Source organism: Saccopteryx leptura, chromosome 2 (genome assembly GCF_036850995.1).
Source record: "Saccopteryx leptura isolate mSacLep1 chromosome 2, mSacLep1_pri_phased_curated, whole genome shotgun sequence".
Lineage (NCBI taxonomy): Eukaryota > Metazoa > Chordata > Mammalia > Chiroptera > Emballonuridae > Saccopteryx > Saccopteryx leptura.
In genome coordinates, this window is record NC_089504.1 from 147,359,675 (window position 1) to 147,385,759 (window position 26,085).

Sequence of the window (26,085 nt, forward strand, 5' to 3'; positions counted from 1 at the left end):
AAGAATGCAGAGTAACTGGAACTCTTTGTACATTTGTGGTGGAAAGGCAAGCTGTTACAGCCAACATACACTTATTAATGTTTATAGCAACTATATTCATAAGTGCCCAAACTGGACACAGTACAAATGTCCCTTATCTAGGGAATCAATAAACAAATTTTGTTATATCCATACTATAGCAATAGAAAGGAACAAACTACTGATACTTGCATGAACATGGGTATTAACCTCAGAAGCATTTTGCTAAATAAAAGAAATTTGAGACAGAAGGCTACATACTGTATAATTCTATTTATTTGGCATTCTGAAATAAAGCTATAAAAAACAAAACAAGGTTAGGGTAGAAGAGGGATTGACAACAATGGAACATAAAAAGAAACTTTTTGGTTGTTGGAATTACTATATCTTTATTGAGGTTGTGTTTAAAAGACAGTATCAAAATTCTTATAACCATAGAACTAAAAATTATTTATTTTGCTATGTTAATTATGTCATAATAAAGCTGATCTTTAAAAAGAATATTTCTGCAGTTAGGTAAATAAGGTAGGCAGTGTGTCTAAAACATAATATTGTTAAATTTTTATTTTTGAAAGAGACAGAGTCAGAAGAGGGACAGACAGGAAGGAAAAGAGATGAGAAGCATCAATTCTTCGTTGCCTCACCTTACTTGTTCATTGATTACATTCTTATATGTGCCTTGATGGGGGGGGGGGTGGAAGGGGGTCTCCAGCTGAGCTAGTGACCACTTGCTCAAGCCTGCAACATTGGGTTCAAGCCAGCGACATTTGGGCTCAAGCCAGTGACCATGAGGTCATGTCTATGATTCCATGCTCAAGCCAGAGACCCTGTGCCCAAGCCAGCAACCTCAGTTTCAAACCTGGGTCCTCTGCTTCCCAGTCTGGTGCTCTGGGTCCTCTGCTTCCCAGTCTGGTGCTCTGTCCACTGCACCACCACCTGATCAGGCTGATATTTTTAAAAAGAACCAGTCTCCTTAGCTTTATAGTATATAAAAATCAGAATAAGTCACTTGAAATGCAAGAGTAAAATGTGTAGAATAGATAAATTAATGACACCATAATAATTTGGCAATGATACTGAAAAGGTTATATACATTTTCTTTTTTAATAACTTTTTAAGGAATATAATTTTAACTTACAAATTTAGAAAGTTAAACTCTGTCCCTGGCTGGATGGGTATGTGGTAGAGTGTCTGCCCCAGCGTGTGGATGTCCTAGGTTTGATTCCCAGTCAGCACACAGGAGAAGTGATCATCTGCTTCTCCACTCCTCCCTTTTCCCCTTCTCTTTCTCTCCCGCCCCTCTCTCCCTTCTCTTCCCACAGCCATGGCTCTGTGGAGCCTCGGGCACTAAAAATAGCTTGGTTGTGAGCATTGCCCTAGATGGGCAGAGCATCAGCCCCAGACCAGGGTTGCTGGGTGGATCCTTGTTGGGGTACATGTGGGAGTCTCTGTCTTTTCCCTCCTCTCTTTGGAAAAAGAAGAAAATAAGTAAGAAAGTTGAACTCTTTTTTTCTATTGATTTGAGAGAGAAAGAGAGAGAACCATCAACTTGTTGTTTCATTTAAATCTATCTGCATTTTTTTTTTTTAATCTGTATTCTTGGTTTGCTTCTCCTATGTGATCTGACCAGGGAGATCAAACTCATGACATCACACAGGGATGACACTCGACTGAGCCACCTGGCCAGGGCCTAGAAAGTTGAACTCTTAAAAAAAAATAAAGAACTCTTTAAATTTTCACTTAGTTTATATTCTATAAAAGATAACACACTCCTCTCCAGTATTCAGAGGATATTAAGAATAGTTTTTACGCCTTGATAAACTTAAGGTGTTTTTGTTTGTTTTTATCTTTGTTAGATTATCTACGTCAAAGTTATGGGCTATCTATGGACTTCAATTCGCCAAATGATTATAATAAATTGGTGCTTTCACTGTTATCTGGACTCCCAAATGAAGTGGACTTTGCTATTAATGTATGCACTCTCCTATCAAATGAAAGCAAACACGTCATGCAACTTGAAAAAGATCCTAAAATCGTCACTTTATTACTTGCTAATGCCGGGGTGTTTGACGACAGTAAGTTTAAGCTGAACACATTGAATGATCATTCTATAAAGGTGTTACACATTTATTTCAAAGTTAAGGAGAAAAGTACTTTTTATTAGTCAATATACCATCATTCCTTATTTTCTTTTATTATATTAAATGTATTATTTAAAATAATGAATGTTTGAATTTTTTAACTTTAAATATTGTTTGGTAATTTAATCTCACTAGAGCTTTTGAAATAAAAGTCTGGCTATTCCTTAGAGTTGTATAAGCATTTTTTTTTTAATTTGAGAAGACTGATACAAAATTCTGATAAAGAAAACTAGGATCTGGAAGAAATTGTTTTTCTGAAGTCTGTTTCTGCTACTGTGTGGTTATAATTTTTAACTAAATAGTTTAGGTCAATGCACTTGAAAATTTTCTGCAAAAATAATTAAAAGAAGATTTATCAAAATATTTCATATCCTCTTTATTTGTAGGGTTATCTAGGGATAGGTGTTTATAAATCAAATTTTTATTTTCTGGAAATTCTCCTACTAAATCTAGGTTTTCTTTATACCAAATTGCCCAGTTCTCTTAATTATAGTGTAATGGTTTAATAGAGATTTAGAAAATGTGTTTTCAAGTGTTTTCTTGTTCATAGTATTTCTTTTTAAAATATCCATGTTAGCCGAATGCTATTGATACATTTTTTTTCTTCTCAGCCCTCCTACCCCAACACCATTGTAACATCTTTTTCCAGAAATATATACTATTGATATTGAAGGATAAGGTATTCACATATACTGATTTTATTTTGTCATATAGGAAATACATATATAGCACAGTAGACGCAGCCTGAGAATGTCTTATAATATTTTATAGGTTCTTGACTTTTTTATCTGTAAATAACAAAATGTTTGCAAATTAATTTATTCTGCGATTTGATTTGTGTCAAGTATTGTATTTTCAAACATAAATTTATTAGGGAACATCTGAGTAGAATTCCTTAAAATTTGACATGTACTTTTATATAAAGTCAATTTTAAAATTAGTTTAAACAAAGTGAGAATTATTTTCTTACTCTGCCTGAACTATTTGTTACATGGGGAAGGAACAAAGATCATTAGTACTTCTCAGTTTGGACTATAACTTTGAATATCTAAATTTGGTAGATTTCCATCTCAATTTTATGTTCCTTGGTTTCTACTACGTATTTAATTTTGATATTTTATTTAATATTTAAATTTTTTTCAATTGCAGGTTGCATTCAATGTTATTTTTTTATTACTTTGATATTTTAAAGACATCTTTCAGCTTTAATATAAAATAGTTTTAAATTGTTTCACATTTTTAGAAATCTTAAGATGACATTTTTATAAAGAATAAATATTCTCAAACTAGAATAATTTTTTTGAAGTTTTATCATTGAATAAGGATTATACATGTATATATGATAGAAGTAACCTGTACACTGAAGCATGATATTTTTTAGACCCAGTTTATTTTCTTGCATTCTTTAAACATTTTTATTTATCTAAAAGACTAAATTATTCAGTATGGCAATCAAAAATACTGTTTAAGGACATCAGAAGTTTAGAATTCCAGAGTACAGAAACTTTATGAAGACCCCGTGCTTTAAAACATTGGTTTTACATTTTGAAAATAATTTGAGTTTGGGGAGTGTGGATATACGTATTTGATTTGGTTAAGCTTTTGAAAGGTTTTGGTTTATTTTTTAGGGCATGGTATTTTAACTGAGAGATAATATTGGTTCCACTTCTTTGAAAATGTGGAATGTTTATACATTTTGTGTTTGAACAAGTTTAATAAAAGTGACAATAATTTTTTAAGTGTTTCATTTTATATTTTCATCCAGTATTTGTTTCCATAAATAGCTAAAAAAAACTATTTCAAAAGAATTTAGTATGACTTTTTATTATTCACTCTGAAACAGTTTTAATGAACAAAATATCTAAAAATGTATTTTTACTGTTTTTCTATAACTACCTAAATAAGGAATTAACTGAAAGGAGTGATTTTATGTTATTGAATATACTATTCTTTTAGCTTTAGGATCCTTTTCTACTGTATTTGGAGAGGAATGGAAGGAGAAGACTGATAGAGATTTTGTTAAGGTAATTTGAATAAATTTTTAAAATTATTGAATCATTGAATTTATGTAACCAAGGGCCAAGGATGACTGATAGGTTGCTCATTTTATATATGATGCCACCTATACTTTAATCTTTATCATAATACATATAGATACTTGTTTAAAAGTTGTGACTAACTTGTATAGAAACCTTTTAGAAGAGCTAATAAACAGAAGTAAAGTTCTTATTTTAATATACATTGATTTCTGAAAATGATAAATTGCTAACAAAAGCAATAAATCTGAGTAATTTCCTTAGGGTTGTTTTTCAGTTCATTTAATCACTCTTTAGCTATGTCTAATATTCCCCTTGACTCATTTGTTAGGTTTTATCTTAGTGACTTTTATTTTCTAGAACTTCACTTTGTGGTTTTGTTTGTTCGTTTTTTTAAGCACAAGAGAGACAGATAGGCAGGGAGAGAGATGAAAAGCATCATCAACTCATAGTTGCTGCACCTTAGTTGGTCATTGATTGCTTTCTCATGTGTGCCTTAACTGGGGACTCCAGAAGGGCCAGTGACCCCTTGCTCAAGCCAGCAACATTGGGCTCAAACCAGTGACCTTGGGCTTCAAGCCGGTGACCACGCACTCAAGCTAATGGGACCACACTCAAGCTGGCGACCTTGGGGTTTTGAACCTGGGTCCTCAGTGTCCCAGACCTATGCTTTATCCACTGCACCACCACCTAACCAGGCTCACTTTGTAGTTTCTCAAACTTGCCCTTTTCAGTCTCCTTTTATGCTTTTAATAATTTTTAAAATATATATATTTAAAGTATCATAAAAAGATAAAACTTACTAATATATTTAAATTATAATATATAACCATATATGTAAATATATAAATTGTAAATTAGTATATATATATTTAGACACACACATACACACCCCTGGTAATTCTAATATCTATGCCTCTTACAACTCTGATTCTACTGTGCTCACTTTGACTCAAAAATTATTCCTTTGTATTTTATAATGTTGGTTTATAAGTTCCAACAGACATATTTATTTGGGATTTTTTTACAGATTATATGGAGATTTTATTTCTCCAGTTTTGTGTTGCATTTACCAAAAACTTAAAATACTGATCAGTCTGACTTTATAATAATTTCTTTATTGGAGTTTTTCTGAAAATGCTGAAAGTAAAATGAAACCCATGGGGGTTGCAGAGCAGACTAGTGGTGAACATGTTAGGGGATTGTTTTTTAACTAAAACTCAGGTAAGAGACAATTCCTTTTATCTCTCTCTCTCTTTTTTTTTTTTTTTTTTTTTTTGGTTGAGGTTATTAGATCTTCAGATTTCTCACATGATATGTGGAATTGTATTTATTCTGTTGGTTGTAGCTAGGCAGATCATATACTTAACTACAGAATACTGGTAATTAAGTGTAAGATGCACAAAATGGTTTTTTACGTATTTACATATGCAGACACAAAGGGCAGTAGGGCCTGATTATAATCATGAACCACATGAAATCAAGAAATCAAGACACAAATTAAGGATGATTAGATAATCACCCCTGTTGCACATTTTTATTAATTTCTGCTCTTTATATTTCTTTCTATACACTATATTCTTTAGGTTTAATTTGCTGCATTATTTTTAACTTTTTAAGCTGGTACATCATTGATTTTTGTTTTTTATTTTTTTAATATATTTAAATCCATAAAATTTAACTTTATTCTTTACATTTTGATATTTCATGTTTTTATTATAACTCAGTTTAAAATATCTTCTAATTTCCATTTTTCTTTCCTCTTTGATACATGGAATGTCTGAAGGGATTTTTTTAAATTTCCAAACACATGTCATTTTTCTAATTTTCTTTTTCTTAATAATATCTAACTGAATTTCACTATAGTTGTTATAGCTGTCTGGTTCATTGTACATATTAAAAAGTATTTTCCTTTACCTTTAAGTATACTTTTTTTGGTCTGATATCAGTATAACTATATCAGCTTGCATTTGGTGAGTACTTATATGGTTCATATTTTATGTAACATGGGCTTTATTTTCCTGTGTGGAAAACTTTATTTTTAAATTAGTGCATTTATTCCATTTCATTAAATGTAATTTTGATGTAATTGTGTTTAAATTTACCATGTTTTGAGTTGGTTTTGATATGTCCTGCCTGTTCAATTTTTTCTTTCCTTTTTATTTACCTTTTTTAAATTGATTTGACTTAGTATTGTGTTTCTTTTTCCCCATTTAGTTTGGTATATATACTTTATTATTTCATTTTCCACCCACTTAGTGTGGTATTTATACACTACTCTCTTCTCTCATTGATTGCACTAGAGATTATAATTGTAATTCTTACTAAATTAGTATATTTACTAATGTATACTCATTAGATAATGCAGGGACACTAGATGACTCCATCTCCATTTACTCACTTTGATATATACTACTTTTTAATGCATTACTTTGCTCTTAAAATAGAATCTTAAATCATTGGTTTTAATCTTTATTTTTTAATATCACCATATAAACCTATACATTCTCACTACAAACTGTTTTAGCTATATCCCACAAGTTTTGTTATGTTGAATTTTTATTATCATTTAATTCAAGATATCTTATTTTCTTTGTGATTTTGTCTTTGATTCATGGGTTATATAAAAATATACTGTTTAACTTCTGACTGTTCATTTTCAAAATAGCTTTTATTAGTATTACTGTCATTATTACTGATTTTTAATCACATTCCATTGTTGTCAGCAAACATTTTATATGTCTTCAGTCCTTTTAAATTTATCAAGACTTGTTTCAGGGTTCAGTATATGGTCTTTCTTGGTGAATGTTTTGTGCAACTTGAAAAGAATGTGTGTCCTACTATTGTTGGATATAGTGTTTATGGGTCTCAATTAAGCCAAGGTGATTGACAGTGTTGTTCAAGATTTTTCTATTATTATTGCTTTTCTATATAATTATTTTATGATTTTCTAAGAGATGAGTGTTGAAATTATCAACTATAATTATGAATGTTTATATCATCTTCCAGTTTTGTCATTTTTTGCTTCATGTATTTGAACCTCTGTTATTAGTTGCATATATACATATTTAGGATTATTATATTTTCTTGATGATTTACCTTTTATTTATCCATAATGATTTAAATTTCATGCTTGATATAATTACTATTTGAATTGCCTGTGGCCCTTTTTTTTTCTTTTTTGGGGGGTGATAGAACATTGTCTTTTTTCTTCAGATATCTAGTTTTTCTTTTAATGTTGCCAAATATTTTTTATCATGAGTGTTTTTGTTCTGTTTGTTTTTTTGCAGTGGGTCCTTTTGGTGCTAGACTTTCTCTGAGACTAGTGACTTGGACTGCAAAGTAAACTAATTCCCAAAGTAAAATATAGTTATTTTGAAACATACATACTAGAAGGTTTAGAAATAAAAAGTGAACTAATAGCCCATGTGTTCTTTTATGACTACAGAAGTAAAAAAATAATGTAATTAAATGACATTGACATGTTGAAGTTAAAGTTCATTTTGTGTAGACATATTAATATAAAGGCATTTGTTTCTTATCCTGGAAAAGAACATGAAACAATAGCTTTAGACTCATTTCCTCTTGCATATAGATCAAAAACAGTACGTAGATACAGAATATTGGAAAGAAACTTAAATATCTGAGTTACCCGTTCAGAAATACGTAACTTCACCATTTGCTGTTTGATTTTTTTCTAGGTATAGATTTACTTAATAGCTGTGTTTGGGAAATACTGTGGTTATATGTTATTTATTAAAGCGATTAATGACCAGTTAATTTTTATGAGCATAAGTACTATTTCTAGGTATTTTTCATAGCTATAAAGGGATCTAAAAATATCTGATTCATATCATTGACAATGTCATAGGTATTTCTAATATTACTGTAGTTTATTGTCTAACATTCAGAGTTGAAGAAATACTAAGTAAATGTTAAATTTTAATTGGAGGTTAATGAACATAAAGATGTCTTTTCCCCCCCATTCAACCTTATATATGCCCTAATTTCTTTCACAGACCTAATAAAGATCTGTGAACCCCATGCTAAGATCCCGTGGTTCCTTAACTTTAGAAAATCAAGCATTTATGTCAGTGAATTAAATACATAGAAAATAATGATACCTATATAAACTAAAATAATAGAAAGGTTATATTTTTATCATATGTTTGACTACTATTAAAGTAATAGAATAGTTTCAAATTGTCAGAATTAAGCATAATTTCTCATTATAGTTTTGGAAAGACATTGTTGATGATAATGAAGTACGTGACCTCATTTCTGACAGAAACAAGTCTCATGGTAAGTCAATGAGAAAAAAATTTAAGTAATTTTGGAATACCAATAATTGAAATATTAATAAGTAAAATACATATTTTCTGTTGTAGAAGGTACATCAGGAGAATGGAGTTGGGAATCTTTATTTCATCCACCTCGAAAGCTGGGCATTAATGATATTGAAGGACAACGGGTACTTCAGATTGCAGTGATTTTGCGAAATCTTTCTTTTGAGGAGGGCAATGTTAAGCTCTTGGCAGCTAATCGTACCTGTCTTCGTTTCCTATTACTTTCTGCACATAGTCATTTTATTTCTCTAAGGCAATTAGGCCTTGACACATTAGGAAATATTGCAGCTGAGGTAAGCATGTGACAGTAACTTAAAATAGTTTTTATAGTTAGTGACAATATTTACTTTGAAATTTTAGGATGTGGCATTATATTTGCCATATTTATAGAGTATTCAGTGCTTACATAGAGTTTTTGCCTAAAATGAGCACTTTTGCCTAAAAGTATCATACACTTTTGTGGGGGGAAAAATACTTGAAATGAGGCTCCAAATTTAGAGATGGCTATGCTCACAATAATTACATTTTTTAAAGTTATGCAGCATTATTCCATTCATTTTTATTAAATGTAAAATATACTCCATTGGGAGAAGCCTACCTCAATTCTGTCCTTTCTTTTTCCAGCTTTTATTGGACCCCGTTGATTTCAAAACAACTCATCTGATGTTTCATACTGTTACAAAATGTCTAATGTCAAGGGATAGATTTTTAAAGATGAGAGGTAAGTGCACCAAGTTTTTATCATCTAAGGTGCACAAAATTTTTATCATCTGTTAAATAAATACATTTTTTATGTGTGTATGTTTTTTAGGCATGGAAATTTTGGGAAATCTTTGCAAAGCAGAAGATAACGGTGTTTTGATTTGTGAATATGTTGATCAGGACTCATATAGAGAGATCATTTGTCATCTCACTTTACCTGATGTGCTGCTTGTGATCTCAACACTCGAGGTGCTATATATGCTCACAGAAATGGGAGATGTAGCTTGCACAAAAATTGCAAAAGTAGAAAAAAGCATAGGTAAGACTAAGCCAAAAGAAATATTTAAGTTTCTTTATTGAGGAGAAAATATGTCATGTGGTGCTATATCACAATTGATATTTGGGGTTTCCTGTTTCTTTTGAGGAGTTATTAGCCTTTCAGACACAATTATTTGTATTATTCTTTTTGCCTGTTTTAGATGAGCAAGAAACTTCTGTCATAATAACAGACGAGGATTGTTTGTGACCATTAGTAATAATCCCTGTTCCTTCTCTTTATTTCTATTACTATATATGAAATTTGAAATCAACAAAACTGCTATATTTGACTCTGGGGAGCAGGTCTTTCTGTTTCAGATGGTCAGCTGCTACTCTTAAGCAACTAAAGCTGAGGGAAACAAACTTCCTTCTGTTCCTATCCTTAAATCCAGTGAACTCACCTCCATACTAGGTTGTGAGTTTTAAATATACTCACTAACATATGTCATATTAACATTTTACTCCATGATTAACATGAGTTCTTTCTTTCATATAAATACTTCAATCAGAGTTAATAGAGATTTGGAAAGAAAAGTGTTATTGAGAAATTAAGATGTTAAGATGTCATTTTCCATATAAGTAGTTCCTGAATCTGGCATCAACATCACTTGGGAAGCTCTTTCAAAATAAAGACACCTAACCTTCACTACAGAGCTGCTAAATCAGTCTTCAGAGATTGAGCCTAAAAATCTTTTTTAAAGATCCACAGATAATTCTGATGTACAATAATTCATAGACTGGCATTTGAGAAGTAGTTTCCTATAAAGCATATGTTTTTAAGTAGTATGATTGTATTATTATCTTATTGATTGATAACTATTGGTTTTTAATTTATTTTAGACATGTTAGTGTGTCTGGTTTCTATGGATATTCAGATGTTTGGCCCTGATGCACTAGCTGCAGTAAAACTCGTCGAACATCCAAGTTCCAATCATCAAGTTTTATCTGAAATTAGGACACAAGCTATAGAGCAAGTTCAAACCCAGATCCATGTAGCATCTGCCCCAGGTTAGTGTTTTTACATATTCTTTTTCAGTATGGTTATTGGTGTGTAAGATTTAATACCAAGGACAAAGTTAAATATGCACTTTGGGGAACTGCAATTTTATAGTAGAATAGGCTAAAGGAGAACTTCAGTATTTATGTAGTTTAATTTTTAGATATTATACATTCCAGGAGCAGCAGGATCAAGGTGAGCACAGAGAAAGAATAGTATAATAGAGAAATAAAGTTAAACAGGATTTTGAGGAGTATGGGAGATTAGATTCATAATTTTGAGAGCAGTAAGAAGTGCCCCTTGTGGGCTTCTTATTTGTAATTTTAGTGATTAGAAATTGATAAACCAGGAATAGGTTAAATATATATTATGTTATAATTTTCTCAGGTGGTCATCAGAATACATAAGTATAGTACCCTCTAATACTTCTAAACCATAGACCAAATACCACAGAATCAGAGCCTCAGATCACGTGTGCGTACATACACAAACATGTATACAAACTTGTATATTGGCCCTTTGCACTCTTCCTAGAGTCCTTGGGTCAATTCTGTTTAACTCCAATATCTTTAATTAGAATTCAGACCTAATAACCAGCATTCTCTTCGGTCTTTAGACTTCTTTCTTCTGGCCAAGTCATTATTTTTATATTTTAGCACGCTCAGCCTTTTTGTAGAGTGCTTTCTCCACCTTCATTTATCCTATCAAAAACAATCCATCTTTTACCTCACCTGTTCTTCTACCTCTCACTGTTTCCAAGACATTTCTCTTTTCTTGTATTTTGTTTTTATTGGAGGATGCTCATTTTCTCAGTTGATCTTACCTCTCACTTTGCAGGTAATATGGAAGCTGTATGGCATAAATTTCTTCAACTTCTAAATCCTTCACTTACAAACTTATTGTCATCCAAACTTCATTCTCTTTCAGCTTCTCCTTGTCTCAGAGATGTTCATTTCTTCTGAATCTGTTCTCTGAATATGTCTTTTCTGTTTTCTCATTACTATGTATTAACCTGTTTTTTTTAATCAGCTTCTTCCTTTGAGCCTAGAAATACATTTAGATCTTTCTCAACCTCCCACACTACCCTTAAAACAAAAATCGCATTACCATTAATCTATCACATTTATTTAATTACCAAATCTTATTGAGTCTTCCTAAATACCTGGAAGAGTTTATGCTTTAGTTCAGACTGTCATCTTTCCAGCTATCTTATTGTCCTTTCATTTATTCGTGGTCTCAATCTCTCTTCTCTTAACTCAACAAAATTATATATTCTCTTTCCTCAAAGTATGTAATATATTATATATTTCATGATTCCCATTATGTTCTTCTGAGGTATATGGTAGAGTTGTATCATGTGTACATGTAACTTAATTATATTCAGCCGACAGACTGGACAAATAATAAAGGCATAAAAAAAATAGGTAGTTTTGGACTAGTCTATCCAATGAGCTTTCACCCACAGGCAGTAGATGTCAGACAGCCAATGCATTTTAGGAAAACAATGGTCAGAATAGTAAAGGTTTCTCAACCTTAAAAAAGAAATGAAATAGTTCATATTGCCAGTTAAGTGAGTGGTGGAGGTATATGTTTATCCTCAGAGAAACTGAAGATTAAATTAATTGAGGGCTATAAAAAACTGTCTAGCCCCTGGTTGGTTGGCTCAGTGGTATAGCATCATCTTGGAGTATGGAGGTCCCAGGTTCAATTCCTGGCCAGGGCACACAGGAAAAGTGACTATCTGCTTCTCCCCCCCCACACACACCCCTTTCTATCTCTCTTTCCTTCCCACAGCCATGGTTCAAATGGTTAGAGCAAAGTTGGCCCTGATACTGAGGATGGCTGAAGGGCCTTGCCTCAGGGGCTAAAAATAGCTCAGTTGCCAAGCAACAGAGCAGTGGCCTGCAGGGCAGAGCAACCCCTGCTAGGGGGCCTGTGGAGTGGGTCCTGGTCAAGGTGCATGCGGAACTCTGTCTCTGCCTCCCCGCCTCTGACTTAAAAATAAATAAAGAAGGAAAGAAACAGAGAGAGAGATAGAGAAAGAAAAGAAAAACTGTCCAACCAAGAAAGAAAATAATAAATTATCAGTGATACACTGAACTACAATGGACTATTTGAAGGATATTCAATAGTATTTTTGGTGAAAGCTGCTATTTTTTGCTTGTTGTTAACTTGTGGCCTAGCAGATGAACTCACTCCCAACCTAAGATTCAGTCCTCATTTGACAAATGGACAAAATTAAATATTGAGTTTTTGGTTTGCTCATGTATGTAGTCATTTATTTATAAAAGTGGGAATAGATCTCTAAGAACTAAAAGAATTCATTTTTGATCTGGTGAGCACTTTATTAATTGCTCATTATAAATGATAGCTTTTTAATTATTTTATTAGTTTCCATTTATAGATTGGCTCTCTACTCCCTCCCCATAATTAGTTTAATACTGCTTTCTTTGAGAATGATCATCTTCAAACTTTGGTTCACTTCCTCTCATCACTGTGAAAATTTATGTAATCTTTCATCCATTTTTAGGTTGACATCTAAATTGCATTGTCATAGTTTAAATAGTTGCAAATAATGTTTTTATGTATATTGCATTGATATTTCATTATTTATTTTTATTTTACTTTTTTTTAGTTGTGAGTTGGAAACGTGGTCCATGTCAATAAATAGATGAAGACAGAACTTAAAATTCTTTGAATTTCTTCAGAATTATTGAAAATTATTAAAATTATATTAGAATCTTCTGACAACTTTAGTTCTCCTATGATTTTGTTGAAATCAAAGAACTAACAATACTTGATTCAAAAAAGTATTTGTTGCCAGTCACTAGAGACATTTATTTTTGTTTATTGAAAATATATCTAAAAGATAGTAACAAGACTGCAAATTATACTTGCTACTCTTTTACTTAGCTGTACCTTGTTTAACCCAGTGGTTCTCAACTTTAGTGTGCATCAGAATCACCTGGTGGGCTTACACACTGATTTTTAGACTCCATACCCTGAGTTTCTGATTTGGGTAGACCTGAGAATTTTCATTTCTAATAAGTTCCCATGCTGATGCTACTGGTCAGAAGACTATCCTTTGAAGGTCACTGAGTTAAGAAACTTAAAATATTGTCTATTTCAAGGCCAATACTATGTGCTTTAAATACATTTTTGTAAAACCTTAGTTTGGCACTTGGAGATTTATCTCATTTGATTTTGAAAAATGTCTGGCACATAACCCACCTGATAAAAGTAGTATTTGTTTTTAAAAGTATCTTGCTTAATAATTAGCCTTACTTTCTGTTATTTAGGAAATGTCTACTATTTTTCTAGGGGGGGTTTTGTGGGGGTTTTTAGCGAGAGAGAGAGAGAGAGAGAGAGAGAGACAGAAAGTGAGAGATGAGAAGCATCAACTCATAGTTGCGGCACTTTTTAGTTGTTTATTGATTGCTTCTCATGTGTGCCTTGATGGGGTGGGGGAGGGCTCCAGCTAAGCCAGTGACCCCTTGCTCAAGCCAGTGATCTTGACTCAAGTCGCTTCAAGCCAGCAACCTTTGAACTCAAATCAGAGACCATGGGGTCATGTCTGTGAGCTCAAGGTCAAGCCAGTGATGTTGAGATTTTGAACCTGGGTCCTCAGCATCCCAGGTTGATGCTTTATCCACTGCAACACCACCTAGTCAGGCAAAAAGTCCACTATTTTTCAACCCAAGAAAAATATGTTTATATATGTTCCCACCTTCCTTCAGAATTCTATGATAAAGTTGCCATGAGATTGTCATCTGAATGAAAAAAGATGCTACCACCTTCAGTTTTCCCTTAAAATACTCTGTGCTTTACTTACACAAGATTCTGCCTCAGAACTAATGTACTCTTTGACAATAGATGAGGGATAGAGGAGGGAAGGACATTATGCAAAAATTGTCATCACTCTCTAATATAGCAGAATTCAGAACCCACCAAAGGGCCAAAATACCCAGTTTCTAATGCCCAACATTGCCCTTAACTATAATAAATAAAATGCTGGGAGAGACAGGAAGCCCTACCACAGTAGGTTGGCTAAAAGGAGGCTTTGTGGACACCAGTGTTTCTAATTCTCCCTTTGATGTTCCAGCGTTTTTACATAATAATAACAACAGCTAACATTTATAGTGTTTGTGCCAGGTATTGTTTTGGTGGCTCACATACAAACTCCTCTAATCCTCCTTTTAAAGACAGAGAGGTTAAGTAACTTGCCCATAGTTACATAGCTGGTGCTGAGTTATGGGACTCTAGAACCAGCCTCTCTGGTTCCCGAGTCATGCATTTAACCATAATTCTGCAGTGCTATTAAGGATGGGTGAGATTTAAGACTCTGTTCCAAAATGAGAAAAGAGCAATTATTAAAGGGGATGTGATGTGCTCTGGCAGTACAGTTTTAGGAAGGAATATACAAAAGTTGGATATCAGGAAATCGATTCCTTTTAAAGTACCTTTGTACCATTAGAAAGTCTTAGGGTACCCTGAGGGAAGTGCTTCTCTGTAGCCATTATCATAATAATTATGTTTTCATATGTAGTCTTAATTGTGGCTGCATCATTCTTACGTTTGTAGAGCTTCTTATAGCAGCATAATTTTTTATTTTATTTTGTAATTGATTGTTAATTGGTTCAGTAGATTTTAATCTAAGTAGGGCATACTCATAGTATAATTCAGGGATCCCCAAACTACGGCCTGGGGGCCGCATGCGGCCCCTTGAGGCCATTTATCCGGCCCCCGCTGCACTTCCGGAAGGGGCACCTCTTTCATTGGTGGTCAGTGAGAAGAGCACATTGACCATCTCATTAGCCAAAAGCAGGCCCATAGTTCCCATTGAAATACTGGTCAGTTTGTTGATTTAAATTTACTTGTTCTTTATTTTAAATATTGTATTTGTTCCCATTTTGTTTTTTTACTTTAAAATAAGATATGTGCAGTGTGCATAGGGATGTGTTCATAGTTTTTTTTATAGTCCAGCCCTCCAACAGTCTGAGGGACAGTGAACTGGCCCCCTGTGTAAAAGGTTTGGGGACCCCTGGTATAATTGAAGAAGAAAAGGGAAGAAGGTTTCTACATAGGTTCAGTCCTTAAAAAGGTATTTTCTGTAACAGTGTTATCAAGTTAGGAGGAGAAGATAAGCTGAGCTTGCAGGAGGAAAATAGTTTTGGTTCTAATTATGTTCTATTAAAAAGCAGCAGCCTGACCAGGAGGTGGCGCAGTGGATAGAGCGTCGGACTGGGATACAGAGGACCCAGGTTTGAGACCCCAAGGTCGCCAGCTTGAGCAAGGGCTCATCTTGTTTGAGCAAAAGCTCACCAGCTTGGACCCAAGGTCGCTGGCTTGAGCAAGGGGTTACTCGGTCTGCTGAAGGCCCGCAGTCAAGGCACATATGAGAAAGCAATCAATGAACAACGAAGGTCTCGCAATGAAAAACTGATGATTGATGCTTCTCATCTCTCTCCATTCCTGTCTGTCTGTCACTTGTCTATCCCTCTCTCTGACTCTCTCTGTCCCTGTAAAAAAAAAAAAAAAAAAAAAAAAAAAGGGCAGCATATCACAGTATGGCCTCTGAAATGTAATAAACCTGGATTCAAATCCACTACTCCTAAATGAAGGCTTCCCAGCTGCACCAGCTCTGCTATCTCCATCAAGTGTTTGTGAACTTAATCTCTGAGCTTTAATTTTTTTCATCTGCAAAATGGAGATAATTAAAGTATGTAATTAGACCTATACACAATATTAAATAATGTAAATGGCCTAATGCAGAATAAATGTTCATTAAGTGACTGCTGTTAGCTGCGATCCCAGTGCAAGTGGGTGGGGTTGGGGGCTCATCAAACAAAGGTCAGAATTTCTTCAGATCATTCACAGATTAGGCTGTGCTGTAGAGCCTCCAGTTCCTCTTGTTCTGCTTGAGGGTTCTGAAAAGTTTTGCTAAAATGTCATTTACAAAAAAGTGGATACATTTTATAAGTTTAGAAACTATAAAATCATGCTAATTTAGTGGTGAAATAGTATAATTCTTTAAAGTACGTAAGAGTCATATTTATAATTTATAAGTTTATGTTAACTCATATTTTTCATGTTATTCCTTTGTCATTAGCATAGCATTTCAGCTTTATGTTCGTCTTTTTATATATGCCATTTAGTCAATATCCACTTTTTTTTTAATATCCACTTTTTAAAATCAGAAGTTGTATAATTTCTGACACAGTCTGCTTATGTAACTAAGGTGAGGGGGGCTTATTTACTGCTATGTTGAGCTGTGTGACCTTGGGTTAGTTCATCACTTTGAGTCTCAGTTTTCTTATCTGAACCCATCTCACAAAAGAATTAAGAAAGATAATGATTTAAAGTATTTAACCTAATGTCTGACCCATGGGGGAAAAAGTCTATATTAGTGATATAATCCATATTATTGTTATTATTTGAGTAATTGTGAGGTTAAAAAAATAGTTCATATAAAGGATCTAAGAGAGTTCCTGGTATAATATGTGCTTCTTATAAGTTTCTCAAATTAGTACATTTTTATTATGTTTATACACCTTTTTAAAAGGTATTCATTGTAAATATTCATTGGTTCAGTATCCATGAACTAAATATGGCATATAGTGACTAAATTCTTATAAATGATGTAGCTAATGTATTTTTTTCTTTAGCTTCCAGAGCAGTTGTAGCACAGCATGTTGCTCCACCTCCAGGAATAGTGGAAATAGATAGTGAGAAGTTTGCTTGTCAGTGGTAAGTGGTTTATTTCTATTAAGGGTTTATCCTTGGGAAAAATAAAACAAAAGAGAAAGGAAATGTATTTCAACAGTCATCCAGAGTGTTTTATTCTGTATTTCATTTTAGTTAGAATAGAATATCATTTATTACAAAGAAAGGACAATGTAAGACCACTTCACCTGTATGTTGGAATTATTTGAAAGAAAACTATTTATCATACTCTTCAAATTTATAAGTCTTTGACTAGAATTTTATTAAAGTAACACTACTTCTTTTCAGAGTAAAATTTGTGTTAATAAAGTTATCTTTGACTTTGTAGAAATTAAGGTTTATCATATTATAGAATTTGATTTTCTTAATGTTTTATTAAAACTGAATTGGACTAACTTTAAAAAAATAAAACCAGATTTTGTTATCAAATGCCTCTTCTTTTTCGTCAAAAGCAAAACTTCTTAATTATTACTTGTTAATTTTTCCTTTTTGTGAGTAAGGGGGAACTAATCAAATAATAGACTAGCCAGTTTGTCTATATTGAAATAAGCAACTTTGAAAATAATATTTTCTTGAGAAGATTAAGTAGTTATATCTCAGTCATTGTCTGAAAAAAAGTAAATAAATAAATTTAGACTTGGTTCAATTTTATTTTTTCTTGGATAGTTGCCTCTACTTATTTATGAGTTTTAACTTAAATTCTTTAGAAGATTAACAGATTGAAATAAAAATTACTTTCCAGTGATGTATTACTTTTAAAACTATTTTTCTTGATCCCTTTCTCCTGTTCTCCAACATTATTTGTTTCCCATTCCATGCTTCTGTCACTCTGAGTTCCATATTTGTGATACTTTCATATCTTTCTTCCTATGACAGTTTTCTCTAGACTTTTCCACTTTACTTATATCAGGTTTATGGTTTTAAATCTCTAATTATTTACTTTCCTCATGTTCTATATTGTTACAACATGACCCTTTATACTTGATGAATCTCTTCTAAGATGTTTAGAAATTTTTATCATCTACATTGAAACCAAAAATCTTTTTTGTACTTAGTTATTTTGAAAAGTCTGTACTCAAAAGATAATAAAATTTGAAAAAAGTATATACCATATCCACTGTAAAATGTGTGGTGTTAAGTATAGATTTGGTCTTATGAATCTCAGTTTCCCATTTCTGCCATTTCTTGGAGAGGAAGGGATGGAGGGGAGCCTCATTTTACAAAACTTTTATCATACTTCTTATTATTTGATAGTTTATAAGAAACAGCTATAAGTTGGCCTTTTAATGTAGTGAGTCCTAGAAAGAGTCCTATAAGGATAACCAGGCCTCCAATCCTAATTTATAAGTGGAAGTCTCTATGAAAAAGACAAACTGAAGTTTCAATTAATTTGTACAGGATTAAGAATAAAAGTCTCCAAAGTGGGGATTGGGAGTGTTCAGCATGGGAAGTATTGTTTTAGGGGGGAGTAGTTGGAAGCTTGGGTACATTTTTTTCTGAAGGAACTTCAAAAGCCAACAAAAATTTAACTTCAGTTTAGTTTTTCCTCCATTTTCCACATCTTCAGTAGCTCGTAATTGGGAACTTCTGTTATAGTTTGGTTATTACAAGACAAGAACCTGAGTAGATATCCACTAAACAAAACTATTTGTTGTAGAGTATTTGTTGCCAACAGAGCAACCCTGCTCTTGCTGGGATGTGAACAGCTTTTATTTTATTGTTAATGATGTTTTATGCAAAATAAATATGATTTCATAGTCAATCTCTTTATTTGATTTAGTCTCTAAAACCTAGCGTGTATTTTTGCTAATAATATATGAAACAACAAAATTTCATTAGGCATAATTATTAGTTTATAATACATTGCCTTCAAATGGTTTTAGCATTCTTAAATATAGACTCTTCTATAGTGTATTCCATAATGCTGTTAATTTTTCTCCTTTTTTAGGCTAAACGCTCATTTCGAAGTAAATCCAGATTGTTCTGTCTCTCGAGCAGAAATGTATTCTGAGTACCTCTCAACTTGCAGTAAATTAGCTCGTGGTGGAATCCTAACATCAACTGGATTTTATAAATGTCTTAGGTAGGATACATAGTTTTTAACTTTAAATAAAGTTAATTTACATCACTTATAACACCTCTTGTTCTTGAGACAGTACCATCTATGTATTTTTAAATATCTCCACTACTTAAAATTTCATATGGTTAAGTTGTGGTATGGTGGAACTTGAAATACAGGGAAATTGGACAATTTGACTTTGGGTGATGGGTATGCAACATAAGTGAACGACAAGATAACCTGGACTTGTTATCTTTGAATATATGTATCCTGATTTATTGATGTCGCCCCATTAAAAAAATAAAATTATTTAAGAAGGAAAAAAAAAAGAAATACAGGGAAATTTTAGATATCACATCTGGTATTTATGTTTGAACATTATGAGGTTTATCCAAGAAAAAGAAGAAAGAAATTAAGTGTATTTTTTTATCTACTTTTATATGTTAAATACATGACTTTTGCCCTTTTTATCTTGAATAACAGTCTATAACTAACACTTTCTTCAAATATTAAGACTTGACATTTTGCAAAGTTCATAAAATAAGCATTGCCTAGAAGCACTTGTTTTGTTAATTATATATGCAGTAGAATTGTTTAAAGCCCAACACGGTTATAAGTGATTTTAGAAATTGGAGAATTGATCTTTTATATTTCTTTCTTTGCTTCCCCCACTTGCACAATATTGCTATATGAATCATACCGGTTCATACATAAGTACCAATGAATATACTGCTGCTGCTTGTGTAAACATTGTTATAAGTTAGTGTTTTTGCTAATGTGATAGTTATCAAAACTGATTATTATGTACTTTACAGAACGGTGTTTCCAAATCATTCAGTGAAGAGAGTGGAGGATTCCAGTAACAGCGGGCAGGCGCATATTCATGTAGTAGGAGTAAATCGGAGGGCTATACCACTTCCCATTCAAATGTACTATCAGCAACAACCTGTTTCTACTCCTGTTGTTCGTGTTGATTCTGTTCCTGATATATCTTCAAGTCCTTCACCTGCAGGTGTTAATTTTAATTGTTTTAAATATTACTAAGTTAATAAAATATATTTTATGTACATTAAAATGTATAACTTTTTCTTATTTTTCTAGTAGCATTTTCTATTAATTAATTATATTCATATCAGGCAAAGTTGTCAGATAGATATTAATTTCTTAAAACTATTTTTTCTTGTAGTAAGTAAAATAATTCCTACATGCAACTTTTCAGTCATTTCATTATAAATTTTAACTTTCCCCTATATTTTCAGGAATCCCTCATGGACCACAAACTGTAGGAAACCATTTTCAGAGGACTCCTGTTACCAACCAGTCTTCAAATCTGACAGCAACACAGATGTCTTTCCCAGTACAAGGTGTTCATACAGTGGCACAGACTGTTTCAAGAATTCCACCAAATCCTTCAGTTCATGCCCACCAGCAGCAAAATGCTCCGGTGACTGTCATTCAAAATAAAGCTCCAATTCCTTGTGAAGTCGTTAAAGCTACAGTAATCCAGAATTCTCTACCCCAGACAGCAGTTCCTGTCAGTATCGCTGTAGGAGGAGGAGCTGCACAGAGTTCTGTGGTTCAGAATCATAGCACAGGACCACAACCTGTTACAGTTGTAAATTCCCAGACATTGCTTCACCATCCATCTGTAATTCCACAACAGTCTCCATTACACACAGTGGTACCAGGTCAGATACCTTCTGGCACTCCTGTTACTGTAATTCAACAAGCTGTCCCACAGAGTCATATATTTGGCAGAGTACAAACCATACCAGCATGTACTTCTACAGTTTCACAGGGTCAACAGTTAATCACCACATCGCCCCAACCTGTGCAAACTTCATCTCAACAGACATCAGCTGGTAGCCAGCCACAGGACACTGTTATCATAGCACCCCCACAGTATGTAACTACTTCTGCATCCAATATTGTCTCAGCAACTTCAGTACAAAATTTTCAGGTAGCTACAGGACAAATGGTTACCATTGCTGGTGTCCCAAGTCCACAGCCCTCAAGGGTAGGGTTTCAGAACATTGCACCAAAACCTCTCCCTTCTCAGCAAGTTTCCTCAACAGTGGTACAACAGCCTATTCAACAACCACAGCAGCCAACCCAACAAAGTGTAGTAATTGTAAGCCAGCCGGCCCAACAAGGTCAGACTTATGCACCAGCCATTCACCAAATTGTTCTTGCTAATCCAGCAGCTCTTCCAGCTGGTCAGACAGTTCAGCTAACTGGACAACCAAACATAACTCCATCTTCCTCACCTTCACCTGTCCCAGCTTCTAATAACCAAGTTCCTACTGCCATGTCATCTTCTTCCACCCCTCAGTCACAGGGACCACCTCCTACTGTCAGTCAAATGCTATCTGTGAAAAGGCAGCAGCAGCAGCAGCATTCACCAGCACCCCCACCTCAACAGGTACAAGTTCAGCAGCCCCAACAAGTACAGATGCAAGTGCAGCCACAGCAAACAAGTGCAGGAGTTGGTCAGCCTGCTTCTGGTGAGTCAAGTCTAATAAAACAGTTGCTGCTTCCAAAGCGTGGTCCTTCAACTCCTGGTGGTAAGCTTATTCTCCCAGCTCCACAGGTTCCTCCTCCTAATAACGCAAGAGCTCCTAGCCCTCAGGTGGTATACCAAGCAACAGGTTTTGGAGTGCAGGGGCAAACTCCAGCACAGCAGCTATTGGTTGGGCAGCAAAATGTTCAATTGGTCCAAAATGCAATGCCATCCACAGGGGGAGTACAAACCGTGCCCATCTCGAACTTACAAATATTGCCAGGCCCACTGATCTCAAATAGCCCAGCAACCATTTTCCAAGGGACTTCTGGCAACCAGGTAACCATAACAGTTGTGCCAAATACAAGTTTTGCAACTGCAACTGTGAGTCAGGGAAATGCAACTCAGCTCATTGCTCCAGCAGGAATTACCATGAGCGGGTCCCAGGCGGGAGTTGGACTTCAGGTGCAAACGCTTCCAGCCAGTCAAGCATCTCCAGCTGGACAATCATCTTGTACTGCTACTCCCCCATTCAAAGGTGATAAAATAATTTGCCAAAAGGAGGAGGAAGCAAAAGAAGCAACAGGTTTACATGTTCATGAACGTAAAATTGAAGTCATGGAGAACCCGTCTTGCCGACGAGGAGCTACAAACACCAGCAATGGGGATACAAAGGAAAATGAAATGCAGGTGGGAAGTCTTTTAAATGGAAGAAAGTACAGTGACTCAAGTCTACCTCCTTCAAACTCAGGGAAAATTCAAAGTGAGGCTAATCAGTGCTCACTAATTAGTAATGGGCCATCATTAGAATTAGGTGAGAATGGAGCATCTGGAAAACAGAACTCAGAACAAGTGGACATGCAGGATATCAAAAGTGATTTGAGAAAACCTCTAGTTAATGGAATCTGTGATTTTGATAAGGGGGATGGTTCTCATTTAAGCAAAAACATTCCAAATCACAAAACTTCCAATCATGTAGGAAATGGTGAGATATCTCCAATGGAACCACAAGGGACTTTAGATGCCACTCAGCAAGATACTGCCAAAGGTGATCAACTAGAAAGAATTTCTAATGGACCTATATTAACTTTGGGTGGTTCACCATCTGTGAGCAGTATACAGGAGGCTTCAAATGTGGCAACACAGCAATTTAGTGGTACTGATTTACCTAATGGACCTCTAGCTTCAAGTTTAAATTCAGATGTGCCTCAGCAACGCCCAAGTGTAGTTGTCTCACCACATTCTACAACCTCTGTTATACAGGGGCATCAAATCATGGTTCCCCACTCAGGATCAAGAGTGTCCCATTCTCCTGCCCTATCATCTGACGTTCGGTCTACAAATGGCACAGCAGAATGCAAAACTGTAAAGAGGCCAGCAGAGGATAATGACAGGGAAACAGTCACAGGAATTCCAAATAAAGTAGGCGTTAGAATTGTTACAATCAGTGACCCCAACAATGCTGGCTGCAGTGCAACAATGGTTGCCGTGCCAGCAGGAGCAGATCCAAGCACTGTAGCAAAAGCAGCGATAGAAAGTGCTGTTCAGCAAAAGCAGCAGCATCCATCATCATACATACAGAATGTGGTCCCACAGGTAAGTCATTCTACTAGCACATTGCTCTACAAAAACTCTGATTTGCAAATACGATTTTAGGGGGAAATGTACTGGTTTTCCATATCTCACCTGGAAGTTAAGTATCAACTCATTAATGTACTCAAGCTGTTGTGCTCTTATTTTTCTCTGTTTTTCTTAATGTTAATCAGTTTTCAATTGTTAATTTAGCACAGTGATTTTCAACAAGAATTTTTAAAACATGCAATACCTGGCTATTTAGACAGGGGCACTGACCTCTTCTCTTAGATTGTCATATAAAAAAATGATAACAGCCAACACAACAATAGCTGTCTGGTGTGAATGAATCAAAATTATACCCTTTTTTTTCTTTTTTTCTTTTTTGCCAGATTGGCAAAAATATATTTTTGATGAGTCACATAATTTTAGTAATTAGTTCATGTGTGCCATGAGATGAAAAAGATTGAAAAATCACTGACTTGGCATATGTAGTAGTTTAAAGACTCTATTTTGTTATAAATCCAAATTAGTAATTTTGTAGACCCAAGAGAGAAAAGCACTTGTGATCTTATCTTTTGGAAAAAATATCACTTAGTTTCCTTCAGGAGTTTGAGGTAGGAGGAATGTTGTTGCTAAGAGTACTCCAACAGGGAATTTCTGTATTTGATTTTGACACCTGTGGTTTTTTTGTTTTGTTTTTTGGTTCTTTTACAGTACTTCTTTTAAAAGGATGAATCCCATGAGAATTTTATCAAGTGTGTTCTTGTTATATTTATGTATTGAAGTAGTAGACATTATTCTTTAAAAGGTATTATTATTTATAATTTCAATTTGTTTCAGCTATTTGATATTAATTTTGTATTTCTTACTCCTTTACTGTACTGTCATGTTTCTGCTCTTCCTTTTTGAATACCTACTATTCCACTTGTATGCCTTTGTAATGAAATGTGTTTTATAGATCAGTGCTACTGTATTAAGGGTTCAATCAGCATATGAAGATTTTAAGGACAATTCTGTATATAATACTATTTCTACTGAAACTAGGGGTTCATTTAACCAACTGTCTCTCACCTATTTCCTGGATCACTTGTTTTTACTCTTTTTTTTCCTAACTACTACATTGACAGAACCTTCTCTGACTATTGCCAACTCTGTAGCACTCTTCTGGCTTGGGTTTCTTTGTGCTTATGCTGATGATAGCAGATCTACAGCTATTGTTGTCATTGGTTCCAAACCTAGGTGTGGGAGACAGGGAGGAAACAAATGAAAGATGAAAGAACAAAGAATCCCTTGCTTCAGAGTAGTTCATCCATTAATATACATCTTTGTTCATGTGAAGGAATAAAGCTGGACAGTATGGCTCCAAGGAGCATAATGAGATTATAATTCTTATGTTTGTATTGCTTATATCTGTTTCAGGGTACCTAAGTGGGTTGAATATTCTTTAGTGGATGTAATGTACATGGCAATAATTGATGCTGAGTTTTGGTGGAAAATACCAAATCATCTTTATTCAAACTTCTACAAGTTGAGTTTTTTACTTACTAAACACTAAAAATAAAAAGTGTAATGTCTAAGTATATCATAAGCATTTCATTAGTTGGGTTTTTATCATTTTTCTTATATTTAATAACCTCCCAATTCATCTCAGTTATGTGTCTCTTTTTTCCCTTTAGATTCCTTTATAACCCTAAATAGTTAGAATAGAGCAAGCCAAATTAGAGAAAAATTCTAGTAGTATAGAATTCATTGCATTTCTATGCATCTAATTTTTTGTATCTTTAATCTTCAGTGTGGTTACATTGCATAATGATTCCTAAGCAACAAAATAATACTAAAACAAGGACCAGTGCTAAGAACTTTGTACTACATCATTTTTTCATTTAATCCTTCCAACTTGATTAGGTTAAATTTTTTATTATATTTTAGAGATAAGAACTCAAGATGCTAAGTAACTCACCCAAGGTCACCAGTATGTTGATTTCATATTGGTCACCACAGATACGAAGTGGTGCCAGGACTGAAATCTGAATGTGTATCTGAAACTAAAACTCATGCTTTTAACCCATTTCTCCACTATTCTAAAAGACTCCTTTGAAAAGTTCTAGAAAGCCCTTTTATATCTAACTTACTGATTACTTGAACTATACTACTCACAAAAATTAGGGGATATTTCAAAATGAATATGAAGCAATAAAAAAATCTGATGGTTTTTTATTAAACAAGAACATCAGAAAAGCAAACAAGTCAAAGAAAGTTCAGTTATGCAAAAGAGATGCAAAACGAACTTTTGTTTCATTGGTGAAAATGCACTATACAAAAGGCTGAAAGTACTGGAGTATCTACGTGTTCCCTGACCCCAAAATTTTTGTGAGAAGGTTATTTTGTTATAGGATGTAAATACCGCAAAATGGTAATTTTAAGGCATTAATGCTAAAACTCCACTTAATTCATTGGATTTATATGCATCTAATTTGTTTAAAATTAATTCATTTTATTTCTAATTTGACAACTGGGTACTAAATTTGCAGTGTATTCAAAATACTAGCTACATTCATTCTTTCTGAAATTGGTTTTTAGTTGGCATGTAGAAATTTAAAACTTTACAAGGATAAAGAAAACGTATACATGGTATTTTTGAGAAGGAGAATTAAAAACCAGCATTCTTAA

At 33.9% G+C, this 26,085-nt stretch overlaps 1 protein-coding gene across 1 annotated transcript in view; it reads left to right on the top strand.

Annotated features, from left to right (window-relative positions):
* Positions 1 to 26,085, top strand: part of ARID2 (AT-rich interaction domain 2) — a 203,733-nt gene that overhangs the window by 108,736 nt on the left and 68,912 nt on the right. The window contains exons 5-15 of the mRNA XM_066369020.1: positions 1,875 to 2,093; positions 4,116 to 4,183; positions 8,431 to 8,497; positions 8,584 to 8,834; positions 9,166 to 9,262; positions 9,353 to 9,562; positions 10,402 to 10,569; positions 17,224 to 17,305; positions 19,230 to 19,364; positions 20,156 to 20,352; positions 20,600 to 23,436. Of these exons, the coding sequence (XP_066225117.1) occupies positions 1,875 to 2,093; positions 4,116 to 4,183; positions 8,431 to 8,497; positions 8,584 to 8,834; positions 9,166 to 9,262; positions 9,353 to 9,562; positions 10,402 to 10,569; positions 17,224 to 17,305; positions 19,230 to 19,364; positions 20,156 to 20,352; positions 20,600 to 23,436 (4,331 nt within the window). The remainder of the gene's footprint in view (positions 1 to 1,874; positions 2,094 to 4,115; positions 4,184 to 8,430; positions 8,498 to 8,583; positions 8,835 to 9,165; positions 9,263 to 9,352; positions 9,563 to 10,401; positions 10,570 to 17,223; positions 17,306 to 19,229; positions 19,365 to 20,155; positions 20,353 to 20,599; positions 23,437 to 26,085) is intronic.